Source organism: Zonotrichia albicollis, chromosome Z (genome assembly GCF_047830755.1).
Source record: "Zonotrichia albicollis isolate bZonAlb1 chromosome Z, bZonAlb1.hap1, whole genome shotgun sequence".
Classification (NCBI taxonomy): Eukaryota; Metazoa; Chordata; class Aves; order Passeriformes; family Passerellidae; genus Zonotrichia; species Zonotrichia albicollis.
The window spans coordinates 43424275-43443216 of NC_133860.1; the positions used below are offsets into that span (position 1 = coordinate 43424275).

Sequence of the window (18942 nt, forward strand, 5' to 3'; positions counted from 1 at the left end):
TTCTCCCTGCTGTCCCCATCAACTCACCTCCTTCCTCCCAGCTGGCCAGTGCAGAGCTCTGTGGTGAGGCCCCTTAAGTGAAACATACCCCAATGCCCCCAGCTGCCCCTGCCCAGCCAAACTACTGAGATTCTTCTGTCACCGCTGCCTGTGTAACAGCCCTTGTTCTTTTTATTTCTTCCACCTTGTGTGTTTTTCCCTGTGGCTTTTCCTCTGCTGTTATGTTATTGTAATTTATAAACTATCCACATGCAGCTGCTTGCTGCTGGTCACTGAGGGCACACACTGTCTGTGTGCCTTTACTGGACCCCTCAGAGATGTCCCCCTGTAGCTGTTTTCCCTCACCAAGGCCTTAATCTACCCTTTTAAAGTATTGCCAGTCTTTGTGTTTTCGGCGTTCTCTTCTGAGAGCCAAACTCACACTCCTCCCAGGCCCTAACTCACGCAGTTGCTGCTGCCTTTGAGTACATGTAAACCTTGTTCCTCACTTTGCATTTCTGAGGCAGAGATCATTCAGTCTACAATTTCAGTCTCCCACAAGTTTGCCACTGTGTTTGAGTTTACTCTGACGAGTGTGACTAATCTCACAGCCGTGGGGGAACGCACATGTCTGGCTCCAGCAGAAGGCAAAGCAGTCCTTGCAGGAGCTGTGCTGCACAGCAGAGGGCAGGAGCAGATTTATGGGGGAAAAACCTGGCATTCTCAGCAGTGCTACACGTGCTCACAGAGTGATGCAAGAGAGGAGGAGCCGTGTTGCTCCATGGTCCCAGTCACCACCTCAACCGAGCTTGATGGGCCTACTGGGACCAGTGGAAACACTGCTGACCTTGCCTTCTCACCTGTATTTTTATGCCTTTTATACTGATTCTTCTCTGGAATATCCTCAGTTAACTATTCTCTTTGGTCTTGTTTCTATAAGACTATGTCAATAATTAATCTATCCTTCTTCATTGATTAACATTGTCTCCCTTATTACTAATCCCCAGAGCCAAGATTTTGCCAAGGCGCTACTTTTTATGTGTCTGTAAATTTAGTTTGCTCTTACATTATCTTTTCACTATACCAGAGCCGAGTGATAATTTGTACAAAAGATATTGATCCTGTTAAAATCGAGGCCTTTGTAATTAGTGAAAATTAATGATAATCCCAAAATTACTCCATCTGGTGGGGGTAGAAATTCTCAGGGGGATGGTGATTCAAAAGGCACTGCTGAAGAGCAGCAGCCTATGTGCCTCCCACCAGGTGAATCACAGACGAAAATTGGGGGATGATCAAACAACTGTAAAAGATGGTGGGGGAACCTCCAAAAATTTGGTTCACTGTATCTAAGAAAAATGGCAGGGGAAGCTCATATTATTTACCTGAACTAGCAACCCCAGTATATCATTCAGAAGGAGGGGGGGAAAGCAGATTTAGGAGAAGGGGGTGTTTGGGGAAGACAGAGTTTCTTAGGGACTAAAAAGAAAGCTTATAAATTTATTGCAGGATGAAACTGCCAATGTACCTGCAGAAAAAGTGAAGAGAACCAAGATGAAAAAACACAGAACACACCTGAGTTTGTAACAAATCTGCTTCAGATTTTTTACACTCTGCCATCCATATATGTGTAATAGTCTAGAATTGCTAGGCCAAATAATGATTACAAACAAGCAAAATATTTTATTAGACTAAAATACTGAAGTGAAAATTAATCATATCCCAAGACAGAAACTGTAGAAAATACTGTTATGGCTGGCATTTTAGGATCAACTGGTCTAGAGATATGATCTCATATGCTCTCATGTGAGATTTTTGAAGACAAACTATGATGAGAGCCACATTGCTGAGTTGTATCAGGACATAGCTAAAGTGATTCAAAAATGGCAGTTCAAGGGGCTCTAAGATTTGTTTACATTTCATGGATCAAACAGGAGACCTTCAAAAAACAAGATTTACCTCTGAGAAAAAGCATTTTAGCATGCTAAAATAGTATTGGCTTGTTTTCTTCAGTTTTTCTTTTGTAATTCCATAATGGGAAACATAAACCTAAACCTGGATTTAGTAGTAGCTGCAGATCTTGTATGAGAAATGAAGCAGATCCAAGGGCTGTACCATTGAGAGGGATCCTGAGCTCAGTAAATATATTTTCAGTTCTGAAAAAGGGTGAAAGTCATGACCTCAAAAACGTCGAAGCATATACATTGCTAAAGGAAAGTTCATTAGCTACACCAAAACAGCATAGGAATGGAGGAAGATCATTAAAATGGTTACTTAGAAAAATTGTTTCCTAAATTATATGGAAGTTTAAAGGCAGGAGAATGACATTTGTTCTCAAAATGGTAGTGGAAAAGCTCTCCTAAAAGTCATGGCCAGTGCTGCATAAGTAATAACAGGGAATGTTGAGGAGAGGTGCTAGTATTATATTGAGGGAACTAATCACAGATCTAAAGCATAAGTGATCAGGCTAACATGAAGCAATATTTGTCTTGATTACCAGGAACAACAAGATAAAAAATCATGGCTTTAGGCAGTGAAGGAAATATGATATTTAAAATTTCATTTGGAAACATTTGTTCAGAAGAATGCCGTATTTAACTGCAGGACATAGGGGGGAAAGTACTGAGTAATTCTGAAAATACCCATGTGTGTTAGCAATTTTATGGAGGAAAATAGCAGCATTATGTAGTAGAGAACCAAAAATATTGAGAGAGAGAGATGAATGGAAAAGAAGCCATCTCCAGATATCTAGACATTAGACTCACTGAAGAATTAGAAACTTTTTAAGGGATGTGAAATATATAAACTTTGATAGGAGCCCAGAAAGATTCAACCAAAGTCTGGTGCTGTTTTCATCTCATGTATTACTATGTTATATCATGTGCCACAGAGTTGATCTGTAATAGACTTAGTGTCAAGGAAGAGAGGCTGCTGCCCAGCAAACAATGTCCTTTTCTCACCATGACTGTAGTTTTTAAACTCAGCAACCCAAAATACCTGGGCTTCAAACCATATCACAGGCTTTTTACAACTTCCAGGATGCCTCTCCCTGTAACACCCTGCAGACTCCTACTAGGGAGTAGTTGGAGAAGGGCTACATCAAGAATCCCCTGCCTTCACTGTACATAGTTCAACTGGGCTTTGCAGGATATTTGGGAATTTGAGTTAATAAGACTGCTAAAAGCTCACCAAGAAAGGCTTGCCTGTTAGTTCTAGTCAATAGCAAATATCTTGCTATAAAATAAGTAAGAGGTAGAAGTCACACAAAGGTATATCCTTTATTGGCTATGCATTGAAAAGGTGATACCTTAAATTTATGCATGGATGTTAGAGACTTAGACAAACAGTTTATTCCTAAAGACATCCTATACACAGAATTCAAGAGGACTTGAATCCTTCAAGCCATGATCACAGAAATATTTTGACCTCTGCTAAGACAGTGGTCTTTGTATTGTCTTTAAACATTAACACAAGTCAAAACATTGTTGAGACAACAACCCAACACACACATGTAAATGTGTAACATATCACATGTAGCCCAGGATGAATTAGGACTAAGTTTGGCCCACTTTAGAAGTATAGATGCCATCATGCAACCTTTGATTAATGCCTTAGCAGCTCCAAAATTTTTATTCATTCTGGATTTTACTTGATTTTCTAGACCTCCTGGTCCAGCTGGTGCTCGGCAGGACTGGTGAGCATGCATGGCAAGAGGTGGAAAGGCTGAACAAAGCAAGGGCCTTCCTTTTTCTGCAACAGCTAGCTGCTATTTCTGCTCAAGTCCTGGCAGGAAGACATTACCCACTAATTTCTAGAGGGAAAAATGGATCTTTGTCTTTGATCACAATACAACTTATCCCCAAGGATTTCTAAGTGGATGAAGAATATACTTGCCAATATTCACTGAATTTATGAATGAGTTTTTACTCCTTTGGGGCTTACTTCCAACTCTACAGAATGAAATAGAAAATATCTCAAATATTTGAGACACTAATTATGGGATCTCCCTCCTAGTTTGCTAAAGCTTGTTTACAACAAAAAAAAATAAGGGCTTATGTGGAAAATGGTAGAAAGATTTTCAGTAGCTGGTGAAGTTATGGAATTAAAGGTAACCTAAACAAGCATGATTTGTTCGTGTGAAAAGTACTCTGCTATATCAGCTCCAGCAGCCGGTGCTTAATTTTGTAAATCTGATATCTTTCCACCAGCATTGGTGGAAAGTTACTGGTTTTAAGGGGTAGAAATAATAAGTTGAAATTAGAACTGGCAAAGAAAATTTAAGCATCTCATGCTGTTTTGAAGGACTATTAAGAAAATAATAGGGGTGAAATGAACAAGAAAAAAGGTGGAGAGAATGACAAAGATTATCAGGAATACATAATTACTTCTGTGCTACTCTAGTGATTCTGAAGGAGAACTCCTCAGCATGTAAAAAAGGTAACCAATGAAAAAATTTGTCATAGAATCGACGGAGTCATGAACAGCAGGAAGAAAGCGTTGAACAACACTTGTTCCTTGTCTCTTCCATGACAAAAATGAGGGTGTGTCACATTTAAATGAGCAGGTGACTTGCATAAAGCAAATGAAAAGAGACACTTCTTACCACTCATGGTTAAAGCTTAGGAGCATTTCACCACATAATATGTTTACTGGTGTAAATGTACATGATTTCAAAAAACAACTGGACAAATTCATGGAATAAATTCTCTCACAGGTTGTTAAATTCTGATATTGTCTCTGCTTTAAAACAAACGAACAGCTTGAAACCCAGATTTCTGGCAGCTAGGAATTAATGTTACACACTTGTCTTGTTCCTATATTCTTCCCTAAACATCTGGTCTTAGCTGATGTTGAAGTCAGTTTATTCTGCTAGATGGGTCTTGGTCTAACCCAGTAAAAATGCTTCTTAAGATCAGAACATCATGAGGAGATTAAATCACATTTACAGAAATTAAAAATCCAAAGAGCTTTAAAGGTAGTCACTTTCTCTTGTCAGAACAAATGTACATGGCCCACAAGAATTATAGAACAAGGAGAAAAAAATCTGCAAACCAACAAACAAAACAAAACCCAACAAAACAAATAAACCAAACCAACTTGGTCAAGAAGAAAAAAATGTTTGACAGGAGTAGAGGGGAGATCACCTCCAAGGATGAGAAACCCTTTTTCAGCAGTAGACATGGCTGGAACCCCAGATTTTCTTTAGTTTTTCAGGTCACTGCTGCCAATCCTCTCCAATGCATTGTGATCACACAGACATTGTAATTCTGGCCTCTGCAGAAGGTTTACAGGTAGTGTTACCTTCCCCAAAACTGCGTGGCAAGAGTAGGGGAAAACAAACACCCAAAAATGTGGAGATAAAATGGCAGTCACTGTTATGCTGGGCAAAGAAGACCACAGCTGTCACTGTCACTGTTATTGTCTCTGTCATGGACACCGCCATCCTTTTGCAAGGTAATTGCTGGTGCATTTATTTATTTGTTCTATGACACAAGCAGCTCAGAATTCCATCCAGTCTTTGACCCAAGACACAACATTCACAGAAAATGGAAATTACTCAAAAAATGGTTCTATACATTAAGAAAAAGTCCAGTTCTGCAGCTCCAGAAAACTCAGAGCTCCTCAGCCAGTGTGCCTGTGTGGCTGCTTGAAAATGCCCTGCATAGTGCCCAGGGTAATCTTTGATTTTTAATAAAGGCCTGGGCTGCACTGGTAAAATGTGGATGTTCTGTGTATGCATGCAGGAATTGTGTGTACAGTATATACCGAAAATTACAATTCATAATAATACAAAACTTATGAGTAATTTTAATATGCCCAAACAAAAAAAAAAAAAAAAAAAAAAAAAAAAAAACCAACCAAAAAAAAAAAAAACATAAATCCTAGCTGAGTAACTGTATTTCTTATCCCGCAACTGTGGTTTTAGGTGTGTGATATATCAGATCATTCACGACTAGCAGGAAACCGTAGAAGACAGCCCCCAAGATCCTGGGTCAGTGGTGGTCATTTGGCGGTTGGGTGTGTGGGCAGAGAGCCTCGTCACGGAAGTGGTAAGGCGGTCCAGGAAGTTCCAGCCCTTTCGCGGTGTGGCTCCAAAATTCTTCTTTAGGGTCTCGGGGTCCCGCTCAGTCGCTGAGCGGGGGGATTCCTGCCCGACTCTGCCTTTCTCGGGGCTGCTTTGGCCAGGGAGGTCACGCCGGGCCCCGAGCCCCGCGCTCGGTCCCGCCGCCGGCGCTCCTTGCCGGTAGATGGCATCCCCCGTCCGCGCACAGCCGTGCCCGGAGCGGAGCGGCGCTGACTGCGAGCTGGGGACAGGGCAAAGCCCCCGGCCCCGCCGCTGGCCGGATTTTGCCAAGGGAAATGCCACCCCCCGATGGCACCCCGGTCGGCCGCGTCCAGAAAGAGCCGCAGCCCAGCCGAGGCTGGCGGGAGCTCGGTGCTGTGGAGGAGCCGCCGGTGTCGCACGCTCAGTGAAACACCCGCGCGTTCTGCTAGAGCAGGATCGAGGGCAGAGCCCGGGTCTTTTGGTTTGTCGCTGCAGTGGTTCTTCCCTGTGCATTTTTAAACTTCACCGTTCTTCAGACTTTAGAGCATGATTTTTTAAAGACTGTTTTAAACGTTCAGGCTAGGAGAAGATAAAGAATGGGGGGGGGAGCAGAAAGATAAAACAGTAACTCTTTGTAAGGAAGACAAACCTCTTGAAGACGAAGAATACTATCTGCCTTTCTTTAGTAGCTTCCCGAGGACCTTAAAACTAATTCGAAGAGAGATTTTATGAACTGTAGGAACTGTAAATCCGAGCGATATCTATTTTTGTGCAGGAAAAAAAATTTAGCAGTTAGCTGGATATAAAGGGTTGGGTTTTTTACTTTTTATTCCCCCCCATTTTGTAACTTTTGGTGGTATTGTCTTGCAGGCGCCTTAGTAGTGAACAAAATGTAAATAGGATTATTTGGAAATAGTAGAAAGGATTATGTTGTAAATCCATGGAACTGGGTTTGAAACAGGGTGGCTTGTGGCTTTGGGTTAGGACAGTATAGCGACAAACCAAAACGTATTTCGAGAAATTGGGTGTGTACGTTGTTTGCAAAGTGTGATTTGATCACTGAGACTTTATGCATCAGTCTGCCCTTCTCAGGACGATTTCTGCCGAAGAAAGAAGTGCTCCTTTACTCCCAGTCGGATCTTGATTGTGGTTTATCCTGCCAGAACTGGGAAAGATGGGATTTTTCAAAGCCTTTCTTTTTAAGACCATAGTAATTGCATTTCTGTTTGCATTTCTGTCCAAATTTCTGGGGGGTTTATTTTGTTTGGGTTCTTTGGTGGAGTTTTTGTCTTCTTTTTTTTTTTTTTTTTCCTGTCAGCCTTTACATAAAGGGGGGCCCGGTCTTCTGTCGTATCATAGATCACCTGAAAAGGGAAACAGTGCCACTAAATTAGCAAGCAGTCCTCTGTCGCTTTCTCAGGGGTGTTGCTCCTACTTAAAGCGAAAGTTCCATTCTAAAGGCCAGTGAATTTATTTCCTTTACATACAGAGGTGGTAACGCTAATTCTCTGTGTTTCTTAGAGCGGAAGGAGTGGAGTGTTTCTCTTAATGGAGGGAGCTGCTTCTCTCTCTTTAATAACCATAGCCTTACAATTTGACTGAGAATAGTGGTGTGTTTTGGAGGCTGTTCTTTTAGAGTTTGTGAGGTCGATAGCAAGAGATATTTTATTTCCTTCTAAAGTAAATTAAACTCTGGAGAGTGATGGGGGAGAGGTAGGGAAGGTTGTCTCTCAACCATTCCGCGGAGAGAAGTCTGAAGTTTATTAGCTCACCATCTCCCTCTCCGGTTTGATTTTTTCTTCCCCCTTCCTTCCCACGGGAAGCAGCACCCCGTCTCTGAGGGCAACCCCGGAAGATGCAAAGCTCCTAGACCGTCCTCAGGGTATCCGGGAAGATGCGCCTACACTTTGCGACAGACTTTTTTTCCTTTCGGGTTTTTTTGTTTTGTTTTGTTTTGTTTTGGTTGGTTGGTTGATTGGTTGGTTTGGGTTTGGTTTTTTTTTTTTTCCCCGCGGAGGGTCAAGTGTTATCTTTATTTTCTCCCTTTTCCACTAAATATGGCACCAGTCTCCCCGCGGGCCCCCCCGGGGCCCCCCCGGGATGGGGTGAGGCCGGGAGGGCCCAGACGGTGGCGAGGCGCCCTTCTTGGCCGGGGGGGAAAGACTCGCCGGGTTCTGACGCTGGGAGCCATGTGATGGCCCCCTCGCTACAAGGCGGGGAGGAAGGCTGCCCTCCCTGGGACTAAGCCCCAGCCTTTTCACCGTGTTTCCTAAGGCCCAGCAAGCCGTCCCCTACGCCCTCCCTCCTCGCCAGCCTCCTCCCCTCTCCTCCTCCCAGGACTAGGCGCGCTCCCTCCTGCCCCGCATCCATTAATGTCTGGGGGCTGAGGTGAGGAGAAAGAAGGGGAAACCGACTTCCAGGAGAGACGGCACAACCTCCCTGCGCCCGCAATAACAGATCCCAACCGAAAAAAAAACGAAAAAGATCCCCAAAAGGGGGGAAGGGAAGGGAAAAACGAGAAAGAGAGAAATCCAAACGGCAGCAAAAAATACCCCGAAACAAAACGTTGACTAGCCGCCGCCTCCGAGCGGGCGGCGGGAGCGCTCCAGAGGCGCGGCAGCGGCGCTGGGGGCCGGCGCGGCTCGGAGCGGCCCGCCTGCCCGTGGCGGCGGCGGGGCGGCTCTCCGCGGAGCGGCGCGGAGGCCTGGCGGCGGCGGGGAAAGAGCCCGCTCGCCCGCCGCGCCGCGCCGGCCGCCACCGATGCGCTGCCCCGCCGCCGCGCCATGACCCTTAGCTCGGAGATGTCCGAGGCGTTGACGCTGGCTGAGGAGACCGACATCGATGTGGTGGGCGAGGAAGACGACGAGGAGGACGACGAGGAGCCGCGGACCCGCCGCCGCCGCCGCTCCTACGCCGAGGATGAGGAGGAGGACGAGGACGACGACGAGGAAGAGGACGAGGAGGATGTGGGCGACCTCCACGCCGCCGCCCTGCTGCCGCGGTCGCCCGTGCGCGGCGGAGGCGTAGGTGGCGGCGGCGGGGCGGGCGGCGGGGACGCTGCCGGTGGCTCTCGGCCCCCCTCGCGGGGTGGCCCGCAGAAGGCGACGGCGGGCGGCGGCGGGGCGGGCGGCGGCGGCGGCGGGGCGGGCAGCGGCGGCGGCAAGAACAGCCTCGTGAAGCCGCCCTACTCCTACATCGCTCTCATCACCATGGCCATCCTGCAGAGCCCCAAGAAGAGGCTGACGCTGAGTGAGATCTGCGAGTTCATCAGCGGGCGCTTTCCCTACTACCGGGAGAAGTTCCCTGCGTGGCAGAACAGCATCCGCCACAACCTCTCCCTCAATGACTGCTTCGTCAAGATCCCCCGGGAGCCCGGCAATCCTGGCAAGGGCAACTACTGGACGCTTGACCCCGAATCCGCCGACATGTTCGACAACGGGAGCTTCCTGCGCCGCCGAAAGCGCTTCAAGCGGCAGCAGCTCCCGGCGCCCGAGCTTCTGCTGCGCGCCGTGGACCCCACCGCCTTCCTCCCGCAGCCTCCGCCGCAGCCCCCGCAGCAGCCGCCCTGCGCCTACGGACCCTACGGCTGCGGCTACGGTCTCCAGCTCCAGCCTTACCACCCCCACTCCGCCCTCTTCGCCTTCCACCCCTCTCCGCCGCCCCGCCAGCCCCCTGCCGCCCCCGGCAGCGCCCCCGGTGCGGCGCTGCCCCCCGCCGCCGCCGCGCCGCCGGGCCCCTTGCTGCCGGCGGCGGAGCTGGCACGGACGCCCTTCGGCTACGCGCACCCGCTGGGCCCGGCGCTGGCGGCCTCGCTGCACTCCTCCAAGCCCGGCAGCGGCGCGTCGCTGGCCCGATCGCCCTTCTCCATCGAGAGCATCATCGGGGGAAGCCCCGGCCCCGGCGCGGGCAGCAGCTGCGGCTCGCAGTCGACCGCGTCGCCGGGGCTGGCCCGCTCGCTGGGGAGCGCCGGGAGCGGCCTGCCCCCCGCCGCCGCCCTGCCCGCCACCCCCGGCTTCGCGGCACGGATCTCTAACTGTTAAGTGTTTGGGAGTCTTTCCGAAGGTAGGATCTGGGGTATCTCCTTTCTCCGCCGCTCGGACGCCCGGCGGACGCTGCCCGCAGGGGCTGCCTGTCTTTGCGTGGGGATAATTGTGACGGGGCTCGGGGGCCGTCCGCCGCGAGCGACGGACCTCCCGCGACCTTCACTAGTGCAAAGCCAGGTGTAGATCTAGATACTGCACGGGCAGGCGGTCGCTACATCGGAAAGTTACTCGCTACTCCTTAAAAAGAAACAAACATGGTGATAAATAATGTCTCTAAACCGCTGAAGTTCAGAGATTCTCAGGTCTAGGAGCTTGAAAACAGTAATGTCCAGGAGGAAAAAAAGGCTTGAGGGAGGACAGCAGAGCAATACTTTTTTTCATTTAGTACACTTGTCTCATGTACTTTTATAAAAGAAAGGATTAACGTGTTTACACAGAAGAAAGTCAAGATTATCATTTCTTATTTTAACCTGTGTTTTGTATTATAATAGACTTACGGAGTTTTTTATTTTGTACTTTATGCGTATTCTTTACAAGGAATATTGTTAAAATTACAGCAAGTATTATTGTACCATTTTAATGTAAAATTTTTACACATTTTCAAAAATAAAATTTTTAATTTTCAAAAAAAAAAAAAAAAGTCAAAACCAAACCCAAAGACCAAAGGAGCCCAGCCAAACAATTGGCTTTGGATCCTTCCCTCCTTAGCACTTCTCCTTTCTTTGGGACACTAATATTTTTTTCTTTGGGATTATTAGCACAATAGTCAAGGAATATTCTAGCTTGAAATTTATTATGTGCAGATTTGACTGCAAAGAAGAAAATAAAAATACGATCTTTGCAGGCAATGCATTGTTAACCCTAGCAGATAAAGAATGACAAAAAACCCAAAACAAACTAAACAAAAAACAAAAAAACCCAAAACAAAGCAAAAAAATCCACACAACACCAACAACCCCCCCCCCCCCAAGAAAACAAAAAACACTCTACAAAAAACAGCAGGAACGAAAGAGGGGATAAATAGAAATAGGTCTCTCTGGAGGGAGTAAAGCCCAGTTCTGTAAGTCGCCAATCAGGGGATTGATTAAAACGCCGGTTTAAAACTATTTTTATACTTTTGGGTGTGTTTTAAATCACAACTGCATCATAGTTTGGTTTCCAAGAGGCCAAAGGAAAATACTACTAATAAAGGGCGTGCATTGAACTTAAGAGAGATTTGTTCTAGACACTTATGTTTCTGTGATGATGATAATAGTGGCATGTGTTTCTACTTTTCAATACATAAAATATAAAGTGCGCTTTGTAATATCCTCGTGTGATGAGTTGATTAAGTTTCTAAGCTGTCGAAATAAGGATGTACAAAACAAACCATGAAAGCAGCTTTTCTGATTCCAAACACTCGTTTTTAACAGCATAAGGTCCATAGATATATATTTTATAGACTAAAAAATTTTAACCAAAAAATCCGACCTCAAATATTCAGAGCTTTTATATGGAAAAGAGAATCGCATGTTTTAAGAGTAGGCGTGTGAATGTTTGTTGTGGGCTAGGAATACACGTTTTTCAAAACAGGGAGGCGCTTTTTAACTGCGACTGTGTTTATAACTATTTAGGAGACTCGGGGATCAAATATGTGAATTTTCATAATAAAAAAATAATAATAATAAAAAGGGAGGGATGCCTTTTAGTGCTCTTTGGAGTGAGGAGGAGTTTACATGTAGAAGTATTTCGTCGCCTGGGTTTTAAATATTCTCTTAGACGGAAAAGTGGTAATTCTCCATTTTGTTTGTAGCAATGCTGCGTTAAAATAGTGGGTTTCAGAAAGCAGAAAGACTGGACATAAGATCTCTGCTGGGCTCCATTTGCACTCTGGAGCTGGAAGGCCTCTTTGGATGTTCCGGGTTCCTTAGCAGAAAAATAAGTCCATTCTAATTTCTAAAACAAAAGGGAAAATACCCCAGAGACACCGTGTTCGTATTCTCCGGGGAGAGCGAGTCTTTTTCACGAGAGAGCGATTAATTCACTTTCCCCGGGCCTGGCCGGGGGATGCGCCGGGCCGACACGGGCCGGTGTGGCGCGGAGTACGGAGCTAAGCTGAGGCCCCCCTCGAAGAGGCAGATAAAATCAAACAGGGAAGTGTTTCGCGGGAGGGAAGGCAGCTGTGGCCTTGCGGCGGTGCGAGGCTTCCCGAGGAGGGGTGCTGCTGGCACTCAGTTTGGGTTCTGTCTGCTCGAGTCCTAGGGATCTCCACGAGCAGTTACATGAGAAGGGTAGATTCCGGCGACCCACCCTGTGTTTGTTTCTCTTGGCTTCTACGCAGCAGACCCCGGGTATGCAGTAGACCCCGGGGAGCCCGGCGACCTCCCCCACGCAGAGTCCAGCCCGGCCCACGCCAGTGGGCAGTGGGGTCTGAGTGTGCCCACTGCCCATCCCTCAGGTCTCCTCAGAGATACATGGCAAGCAAACTGCTTGGCTACTTTTTCCTTCCACGTTTTTCGCCGGTTGCCTTCATCCCGTGCGGACAAAACCTTCCCTTGGGAGTTGCTAGGTGACAGGAGCAAACTGCAGTAGGTGGTACGGATTTTTTTTTTTTTTCTGTAAGGAAAAGGGGGTCGAGTAAGAGGTCCAGAGTCCTGGTGAAAGACCTTTTTGCCTGCTCTCCTCGAGTCGGCGGGGAAGCCGCCTGGCCTCGGTGCCGGTCCCGAGGGTCCTGTTTCCCCGCTTCTGCCGCAGAGCAGGTGCTGCCAGAAAAGGAGCCGGCCGCACAGCCCTTTGATGAGCTCGCAGCACCACCGGGCCGCAGCGCCCCATTCGCATGCTAATGGCCCGCCGTGCTCTCCGCGGCTTCCAAGACTAACAGAGAAGAGAACAGTGTAGTCCTCGCAAGGACCGAGCCCGGACGAACAATTCTTCCAAAATAGTCTGGGCTCTAAACAATCTGGTAAGAGATGCAGTATAGTGTCGTCTCCTTCTCCTCCCAGAGACAAAGTGTGGATTCATTAACCCGTCTCCTTGCTCATCCTATCCCCGTAGGGCTATGAGAGACGAATTACTGGATCTGAATTGGGAGGGGATTGCTCTATAAGGGGGCTAATGTTTCAATCAGTTCATCCTGAAGGACCACACAAAAAGAAACTTCTTCGTTTATGGTGCTATTATGCGAAGTTTTAATCTAGGGATAGATTTAGCCAAATGTTATCTATTGGGAATTTAATGAAGCCCTTATGTATTCAATCGTCTTTTATGCCACACACAGTGTCTCTATCCAGAAACGTTTCCTTCCACATAGTTCTTTGTTTCTGATGGGTGATTTATATACTTTTAATTAGGTTTTTAAGAAATTCTTTCTTTTCAAGTATCTTGTATAACGTTTCTCTTAAGCAGGACTGTGTTAGGTCTCTTCCCACATCCCCTATAAAAGAGGTTTCCCCTTCCCTCCCTGATTTTGAATACGATTAGTTTGCACGTCCACACACTGCGCCCTTCCCGCCGGAGCGCTCCTGCTGCCTTGTGCAGAGGGGCCGGACATCGTGCCCGCTCTGTCGACACCGCCCTGGGCTGCGACGGGCTGCGCAGCCTGGGGGTCCGGCCGAGCGCCGTGGCTCCCGTGCACGGCTCCCCAGCCCTGGAGCTGCTCTCAACCCAAACCACCCCCACCCGCACCTCCTTTGGACCACACCTTCGATCTGGTTTGTGTTTTAGGTGCAGTGAGAAGCACTCCTGGGGTCAGCGGGGTGCACACACATCCCGTGCTTGGAGACTGGTTTCAAATACCCAGAACCGGCCCCATCACCCAGTCCGGAAGATGAAAGAGGGGAGCGAGGCCCTCACCTGCTCTCAGCTGCTCCCTTTCTTGCAGCGCTGGTGGCGAGGGCAGAGCGCACGGTCGCCCCCGTAGAGACGGAGGCCTGTTCGGGGGATCTGTGGGAAAGTGGATCTGATTTAGCTGTCCCTTGGCACGGCCTGGAGACTCCTCTCCGTATGTAATACTTTCCCTCAGTACTTACAGTAAGTACTGCTGTAGTCTCTGATAATATTGTATTTGACAGAAGTAATGGAAATTATGATCTTGGCCAAGCCCTCGTTGCTCTGGAACTTGCTAACCAATGCAGATCCGTTTTTCAGCTTGTTCACAGTGGTTCCCCCACCTGCAGTGGTATTTCCTCTGCTTCCCTCGGCAGCGGCCGGCCGCGCACACCATCGGGACCCGAGCACCGGTGGGGACCGGCTACCCTGTGCCCGCAGCTGGGTGTATCCTGAGCAGGTAGGCGGCCCCCTCCACCGTTCCTCACCTCCAAGCCCCAGTGACCTGCTGCAGGTGACCGCAAGGCCTCTCCGCCCTTCTCTGAAAGTCCTTTCTCATTTGCAACCCTCACCGTGAGAGGTACGTCGAGCAGCCGCCGTTGTTCGCTGCCCCCTCCTGCGCTGCAGAGCACCACCAAGATGTGAAGGAGGCATTCGCGCAGAAGCGTGTGTACGTGTGTGCAGGAGAATGGCGCTTCAGAAGGTAACCAGCTGCTGCCGGATGGATCCCCGCTGCGGCAGCAGCCGTGCTCGGTGCCTCGTTGCGCAGATGGGTGCCCGCCGATTTTGGGGAGAGATGGAGAAATGAACGCGAGTTCCAAATCGGTAAACCTCTTCCTCTTGTTTTTCGCTTGAGAAAGAGCTCTGTCCCCCGCCGCCGGTCCCCGCCTGGAGGTGTACTGCAGGCAGCCGGCCCTGAAAGCACGCCGGCCCCTTCCCAGCCGCTTGGCTCGGCTTGCCGCTCACTCACCGGCACGACAGAAAACAGCAAAGGCAGAGGCTGCAGTGCTGGGAAGGCACCCTAGCCCAACCCGCGACCGGTCCGGCTGCCTCAGTGCGGGCGGCCCCGAGGGCTGTGTGCGGCTCCACGGCCGCGGCGGTGGGAGCGGGGAGGCACCCGGCAGCGTCCCGGCTGGAATCACCGCGGGAAGCCCACGGAAGATGGATAGCGTACGAAGATGTGCCCTTAGTGCAGCCCTCCTGCTCCACCAGCTGCCGCAGTGAGAGACACAGAGGCACCCTGCGCTCTGCACCATGGAGAAACCTTTCGGCTAGGCTCCGTAGTGCCCAAAATGTACAAAAACATACATATGGACTGGACTGGACGAAAGGGGCCTCTCTTTTTAATTTTTTTTTTCTTTTAGGGCGGTGTCTCGTCAATGTCAGAAATTCTACCGCTGAACTGAATTCAGAAGGAAATTTGTGGTTGCAGGGTTTTTATTTTTCTAATCAAAATAGTTAAACTTTCCCTTCCTCCAAGTCACAGAAGACCTGTTGAATTGATTCTGTTTCCCCTTCGCTGATACAGTAAAACGGCACGCAGAAATCTGCGGGCCCCCATATTTAGATGATTAATCATGCAATTTATGTTAGAAGCAAACCGATACTTAGATAATTACGTTGTTGCATTAATTCGTTTCTTAAGACAGGGAAAGCCTTTTCCACAGGCAATCCGAAGGTATTTCTGTCCCCTGAGTGCAATAGAAAACCATGTGAGTACATCGAAACGCGTGTGAACATTTAGGAGTGTTGTCTCGGACCCGGTGACACCACCAGCCAGTGCCCGCACAACTGTAGCACTACAGTCATCGCTCCTGCTAATGCCCACGCTTTGCCAAGACCTTTTAAAACCTGTGAATGTCTCTTCGTACCACACTGGTCGCAGGACTGCTTCTCTAGTTTCATTGCAGAAGAGTACATGCACACCTGTATACACGAGATACATTAAATACACACAATCAAGATTAATTAGGTGACTTCCCTGGGTTTTCTTTTAGTTGAATAAACACTGTCACGTCTGCTTATTCAGCAACAACCAGACGAAACAGATAGCTTTCTAATATACGGGTATACACTGAAATTCCACCTGTCGACTGCACAAGGGCATGGGGGGGAGGGGGGGCAGAGAAGAACAGCCTCTTCGAATAAATAGACGATTAAAATAACCATTGGTGAGGGGAAAAAAAAAATTAGGAAAGATGTCCAGTGCCGAGCAAGGATGAACAGATGTATCAGGTGACTGCTCGAAAGCAGAGGGATCGGAAATTACGGACCATATTTTATATAAAAAATATTTTATACTTTCTTTCCAGCCCGCTTCTGATTGCACAAAGTGGGGCTGCTCGGTGGGCTCTCTCAAGCATCCCTTCGTCCTCATGGAAGTCCTTAACCTGTCTTTCTCCGTGCAGACGGCGCTGCCGATGGGGCAGCGCACGAAAGTGTGTACTCTCGCACTGTTCCGCAAGCGCTAGGCACCCGGAGACCTCTTCCTCTCTACTTGTCGCTTCTGTATGAGAAGCCAAAGGGTGGCCTTTCTCTGAAAATTAACCGCTTTAAATGGCTTTCAGCTCTGCTTGCATCCCGATGTCTTTCCTCCTGACACTCAGACATCTGCCGGCAGGGACATGATTTTCGGTGGAATCCTCAGTTCCGCCCGTCCGCCTCTGAGGCAGATGTCCCGTCCCGCGCACCGGAGCGGGGCTACCGACAAGAGGTGTGGAGTGGATTTCTTTGCTTTTAATAAAAGACTCTCTTCCCCTCAAGCCTCCTCCCCACCCAGAAGGAATCCGCAACAACTTGCTAACACTCATGGGCAAGCCAAACGTGGCGTTTCCACAAGAGATTTTGAGTCCGGTCCCGGAGGTGCTGCTGCGCCTGCCGCTGCAAGACGGCGCGGTTCGCCCGGTTAAGCGGCGCAAGCCCCGCGGCCGTGCCGGGGCGGAGCCGGGGGCGCTGCCGGCACACCGGCAGGACGGACCGTGCTCGGTGCCTCCTCCCGGCCCCAGGTACGCTGCCGTACTAGCGGGGCTGTCTCGGCCGCCCGCCGGCAGGGCAGACCGCTGCTGCCACTGAGGGAGCCCTCTGGGCTCATGACTCCCCCGGGCAGGACAACCTTCGGCCCGGTCTGTCCTGCCGTCGACACCCACCGTGGGGCGCGCGGGGGCGTGTGGGGTGAGGGGAGCCCGGTGCCGACGCTATAAATCCCTCGGCAATTGAGTTCTGCACCTTTGATTTGGAAAATCGGATTCTTTGAGTGGAAACAGTTGACAGGAACTTAAAAGGATTAGCTGCATTCCACACAGGATCATTTTTACTCCTAACATTTTGAAACGATTGATCCCTTCCAGACCATAAACAATGTCCAGAAAAATGATCTAACGAGACTTCCATTGTTTCCTTTTGTCTACGAATCCCCTTTCGCCAGCAGTTTGATTAGGGACTTTGACAGGCTGGATTGTAATCACAGACATACACACACACACACACACACACACACACACACACACACACGCCCACACCCACGCACACACACACCGTTTTCCCGAGATAAGTATTGAATTTGAAATAGTTCGTCTTTTGCTCCATAATGTCATTCTGCCAGAAATCGAGCGAGTACGGAGAAAGGCAGGTAGGGACCGAAGGAGCAAGGAGAGCGGGACGGAGAGGGGTGCCCCAGAGCGCCGAAATGAGGGGTGGGGACATTTCCCAGCCTTCTCTTGCTGGTTTTTGTACTGGCCTGGTAGGAGAAAGAGAAAGAGAAGGCCCACAGGTGCACAAGCCTGCGCGGGACATAGAGCGTAGAATACAACACGTGCGGCCCCGTTCCCCACCACGGTCCGAGATGACTCAAGATCCCCGGGCTCTGCTTTGTCCCTCTCTCCTCCTCTTCCCCTCCCGTCTGAGGGCAGGAGAGTTAACGCAGGGACATTAACGGGGTGGGGGGGGGAGCGAGGGGGCCCTGCCCTGTCATGCTGACCGGCCGACTTTTCCTCTGTTTTGACACCTGCGCGCACTGCCCCATGCTCCTCTCCCTGATTTATCGCCCAATTAGAGGTTCAGCCTTCCCCAAGCCACCCGTGCTGCCTCCCCTGACGGGTCTCTGCGGGTGACGCCTCCCCGGCGACAGCACGGGAGGTGATGGGTCGAGGTGGCCTTTTTTGGGCCCCTTCTGTTTCTCTTACTTCCCCTCCGTATCTGTGTGAACCCAGGGCCTGGTGTCGCAGGAAAAAGCCGGAGGGGGCAGGAGCGGTGTCCAATGGTGCGTCCCGGCCCGGGGCTGTGCCGATCCAGCCTGGATCGGGGGAAAACTCAGCCAGGAGAAGCATCTCAGTTATGTCTCCCCTTCAATTAAGAGAGAGCAGCTCCTTCCCGTCTGATTTCACTGGACTTGTTCTTCCTGTTACACTGTTACACTCCGGGATATTTTTTTTCTTTCTTCTTCTTTCTTCTTTCTTCTTTCTTCTTTCTTCTTTCTTCTTTCTTTCTTTTCTTTCTCTCCTTCTCTTACTTCTCTTTTTTTCCCTTTTTTTTTCTTCCTCTTCTTTTTTCCCCTTTATCTCTTTTTTCCTCACACTGAGAACAAGCGTCTCCACGGCACAGACTGGTAGCACTGAGCATCTTCCTAACTTAACTGTGTCTTCCTTGTATCTATCAATCCACCTTTCTAATTAGACTAATTAGAAGATATGCGGAGTGTTGCTGGGTCCACAGACTAAACTGCTTAGGGTTTCTGAAAGGAAAGCTGAATGCCCGCCATGGGAGGTGGCCATTCAGGGGTACGGTAACAGTTGCTACATTTATCTCCTGCTATTGAAAAGAGCTCTGCTTAAAGCTCGATTAAAATGTTTGGAAACTAATGCCACCCTGGATCCCTCTCTAATTAGAGGGCCTGGATAGATCGCCCTGAGCAGTCAAAAGGAACTCCTGCACGGGCTTGGCTTTTCTGTTCAGCAGAATGTCTTCTCTCCCCACAACCCCGCCCCCACCTCCAAAAAATAAAGAAGGCGGGGGGGGGGCGGGGTTGGAAGGGAGAGAAAAAGATAACGGAGCTATAAAAACGGGGACAGAGATATG

At 49.0% G+C, this 18942-nt stretch overlaps 2 protein-coding genes across 2 annotated transcripts; both read left to right on the forward strand.

Annotated features, from left to right (window-relative positions):
* Positions 1 to 8259: 8259 nt before the first annotated feature.
* Positions 8260 to 11030, forward strand: FOXD1 (forkhead box D1). The gene has a single exon (XM_026794351.2). It carries the CDS (start codon positions 8806 to 8808, stop codon positions 10060 to 10062), a length of 1257 nt encoding a protein of 418 aa, XP_026650152.1. The 5' UTR covers positions 8260 to 8805; the 3' UTR covers positions 10063 to 11030.
* Positions 11031 to 12672: 1642 nt separating this feature from the next.
* Positions 12673 to 17882, forward strand: LOC141727102 (uncharacterized). The gene is made up of 3 exons (XM_074532900.1): positions 12673 to 14329; positions 14418 to 14572; positions 14730 to 17882. The coding sequence occupies exons 1-3, from the start codon at positions 14120 to 14122 to the stop codon at positions 15091 to 15093; spliced, it is 729 nt and encodes a 242-aa protein (XP_074389001.1). The 5' UTR covers positions 12673 to 14119; the 3' UTR covers positions 15094 to 17882.
* Positions 17883 to 18942: the final 1060 nt, after the last annotated feature.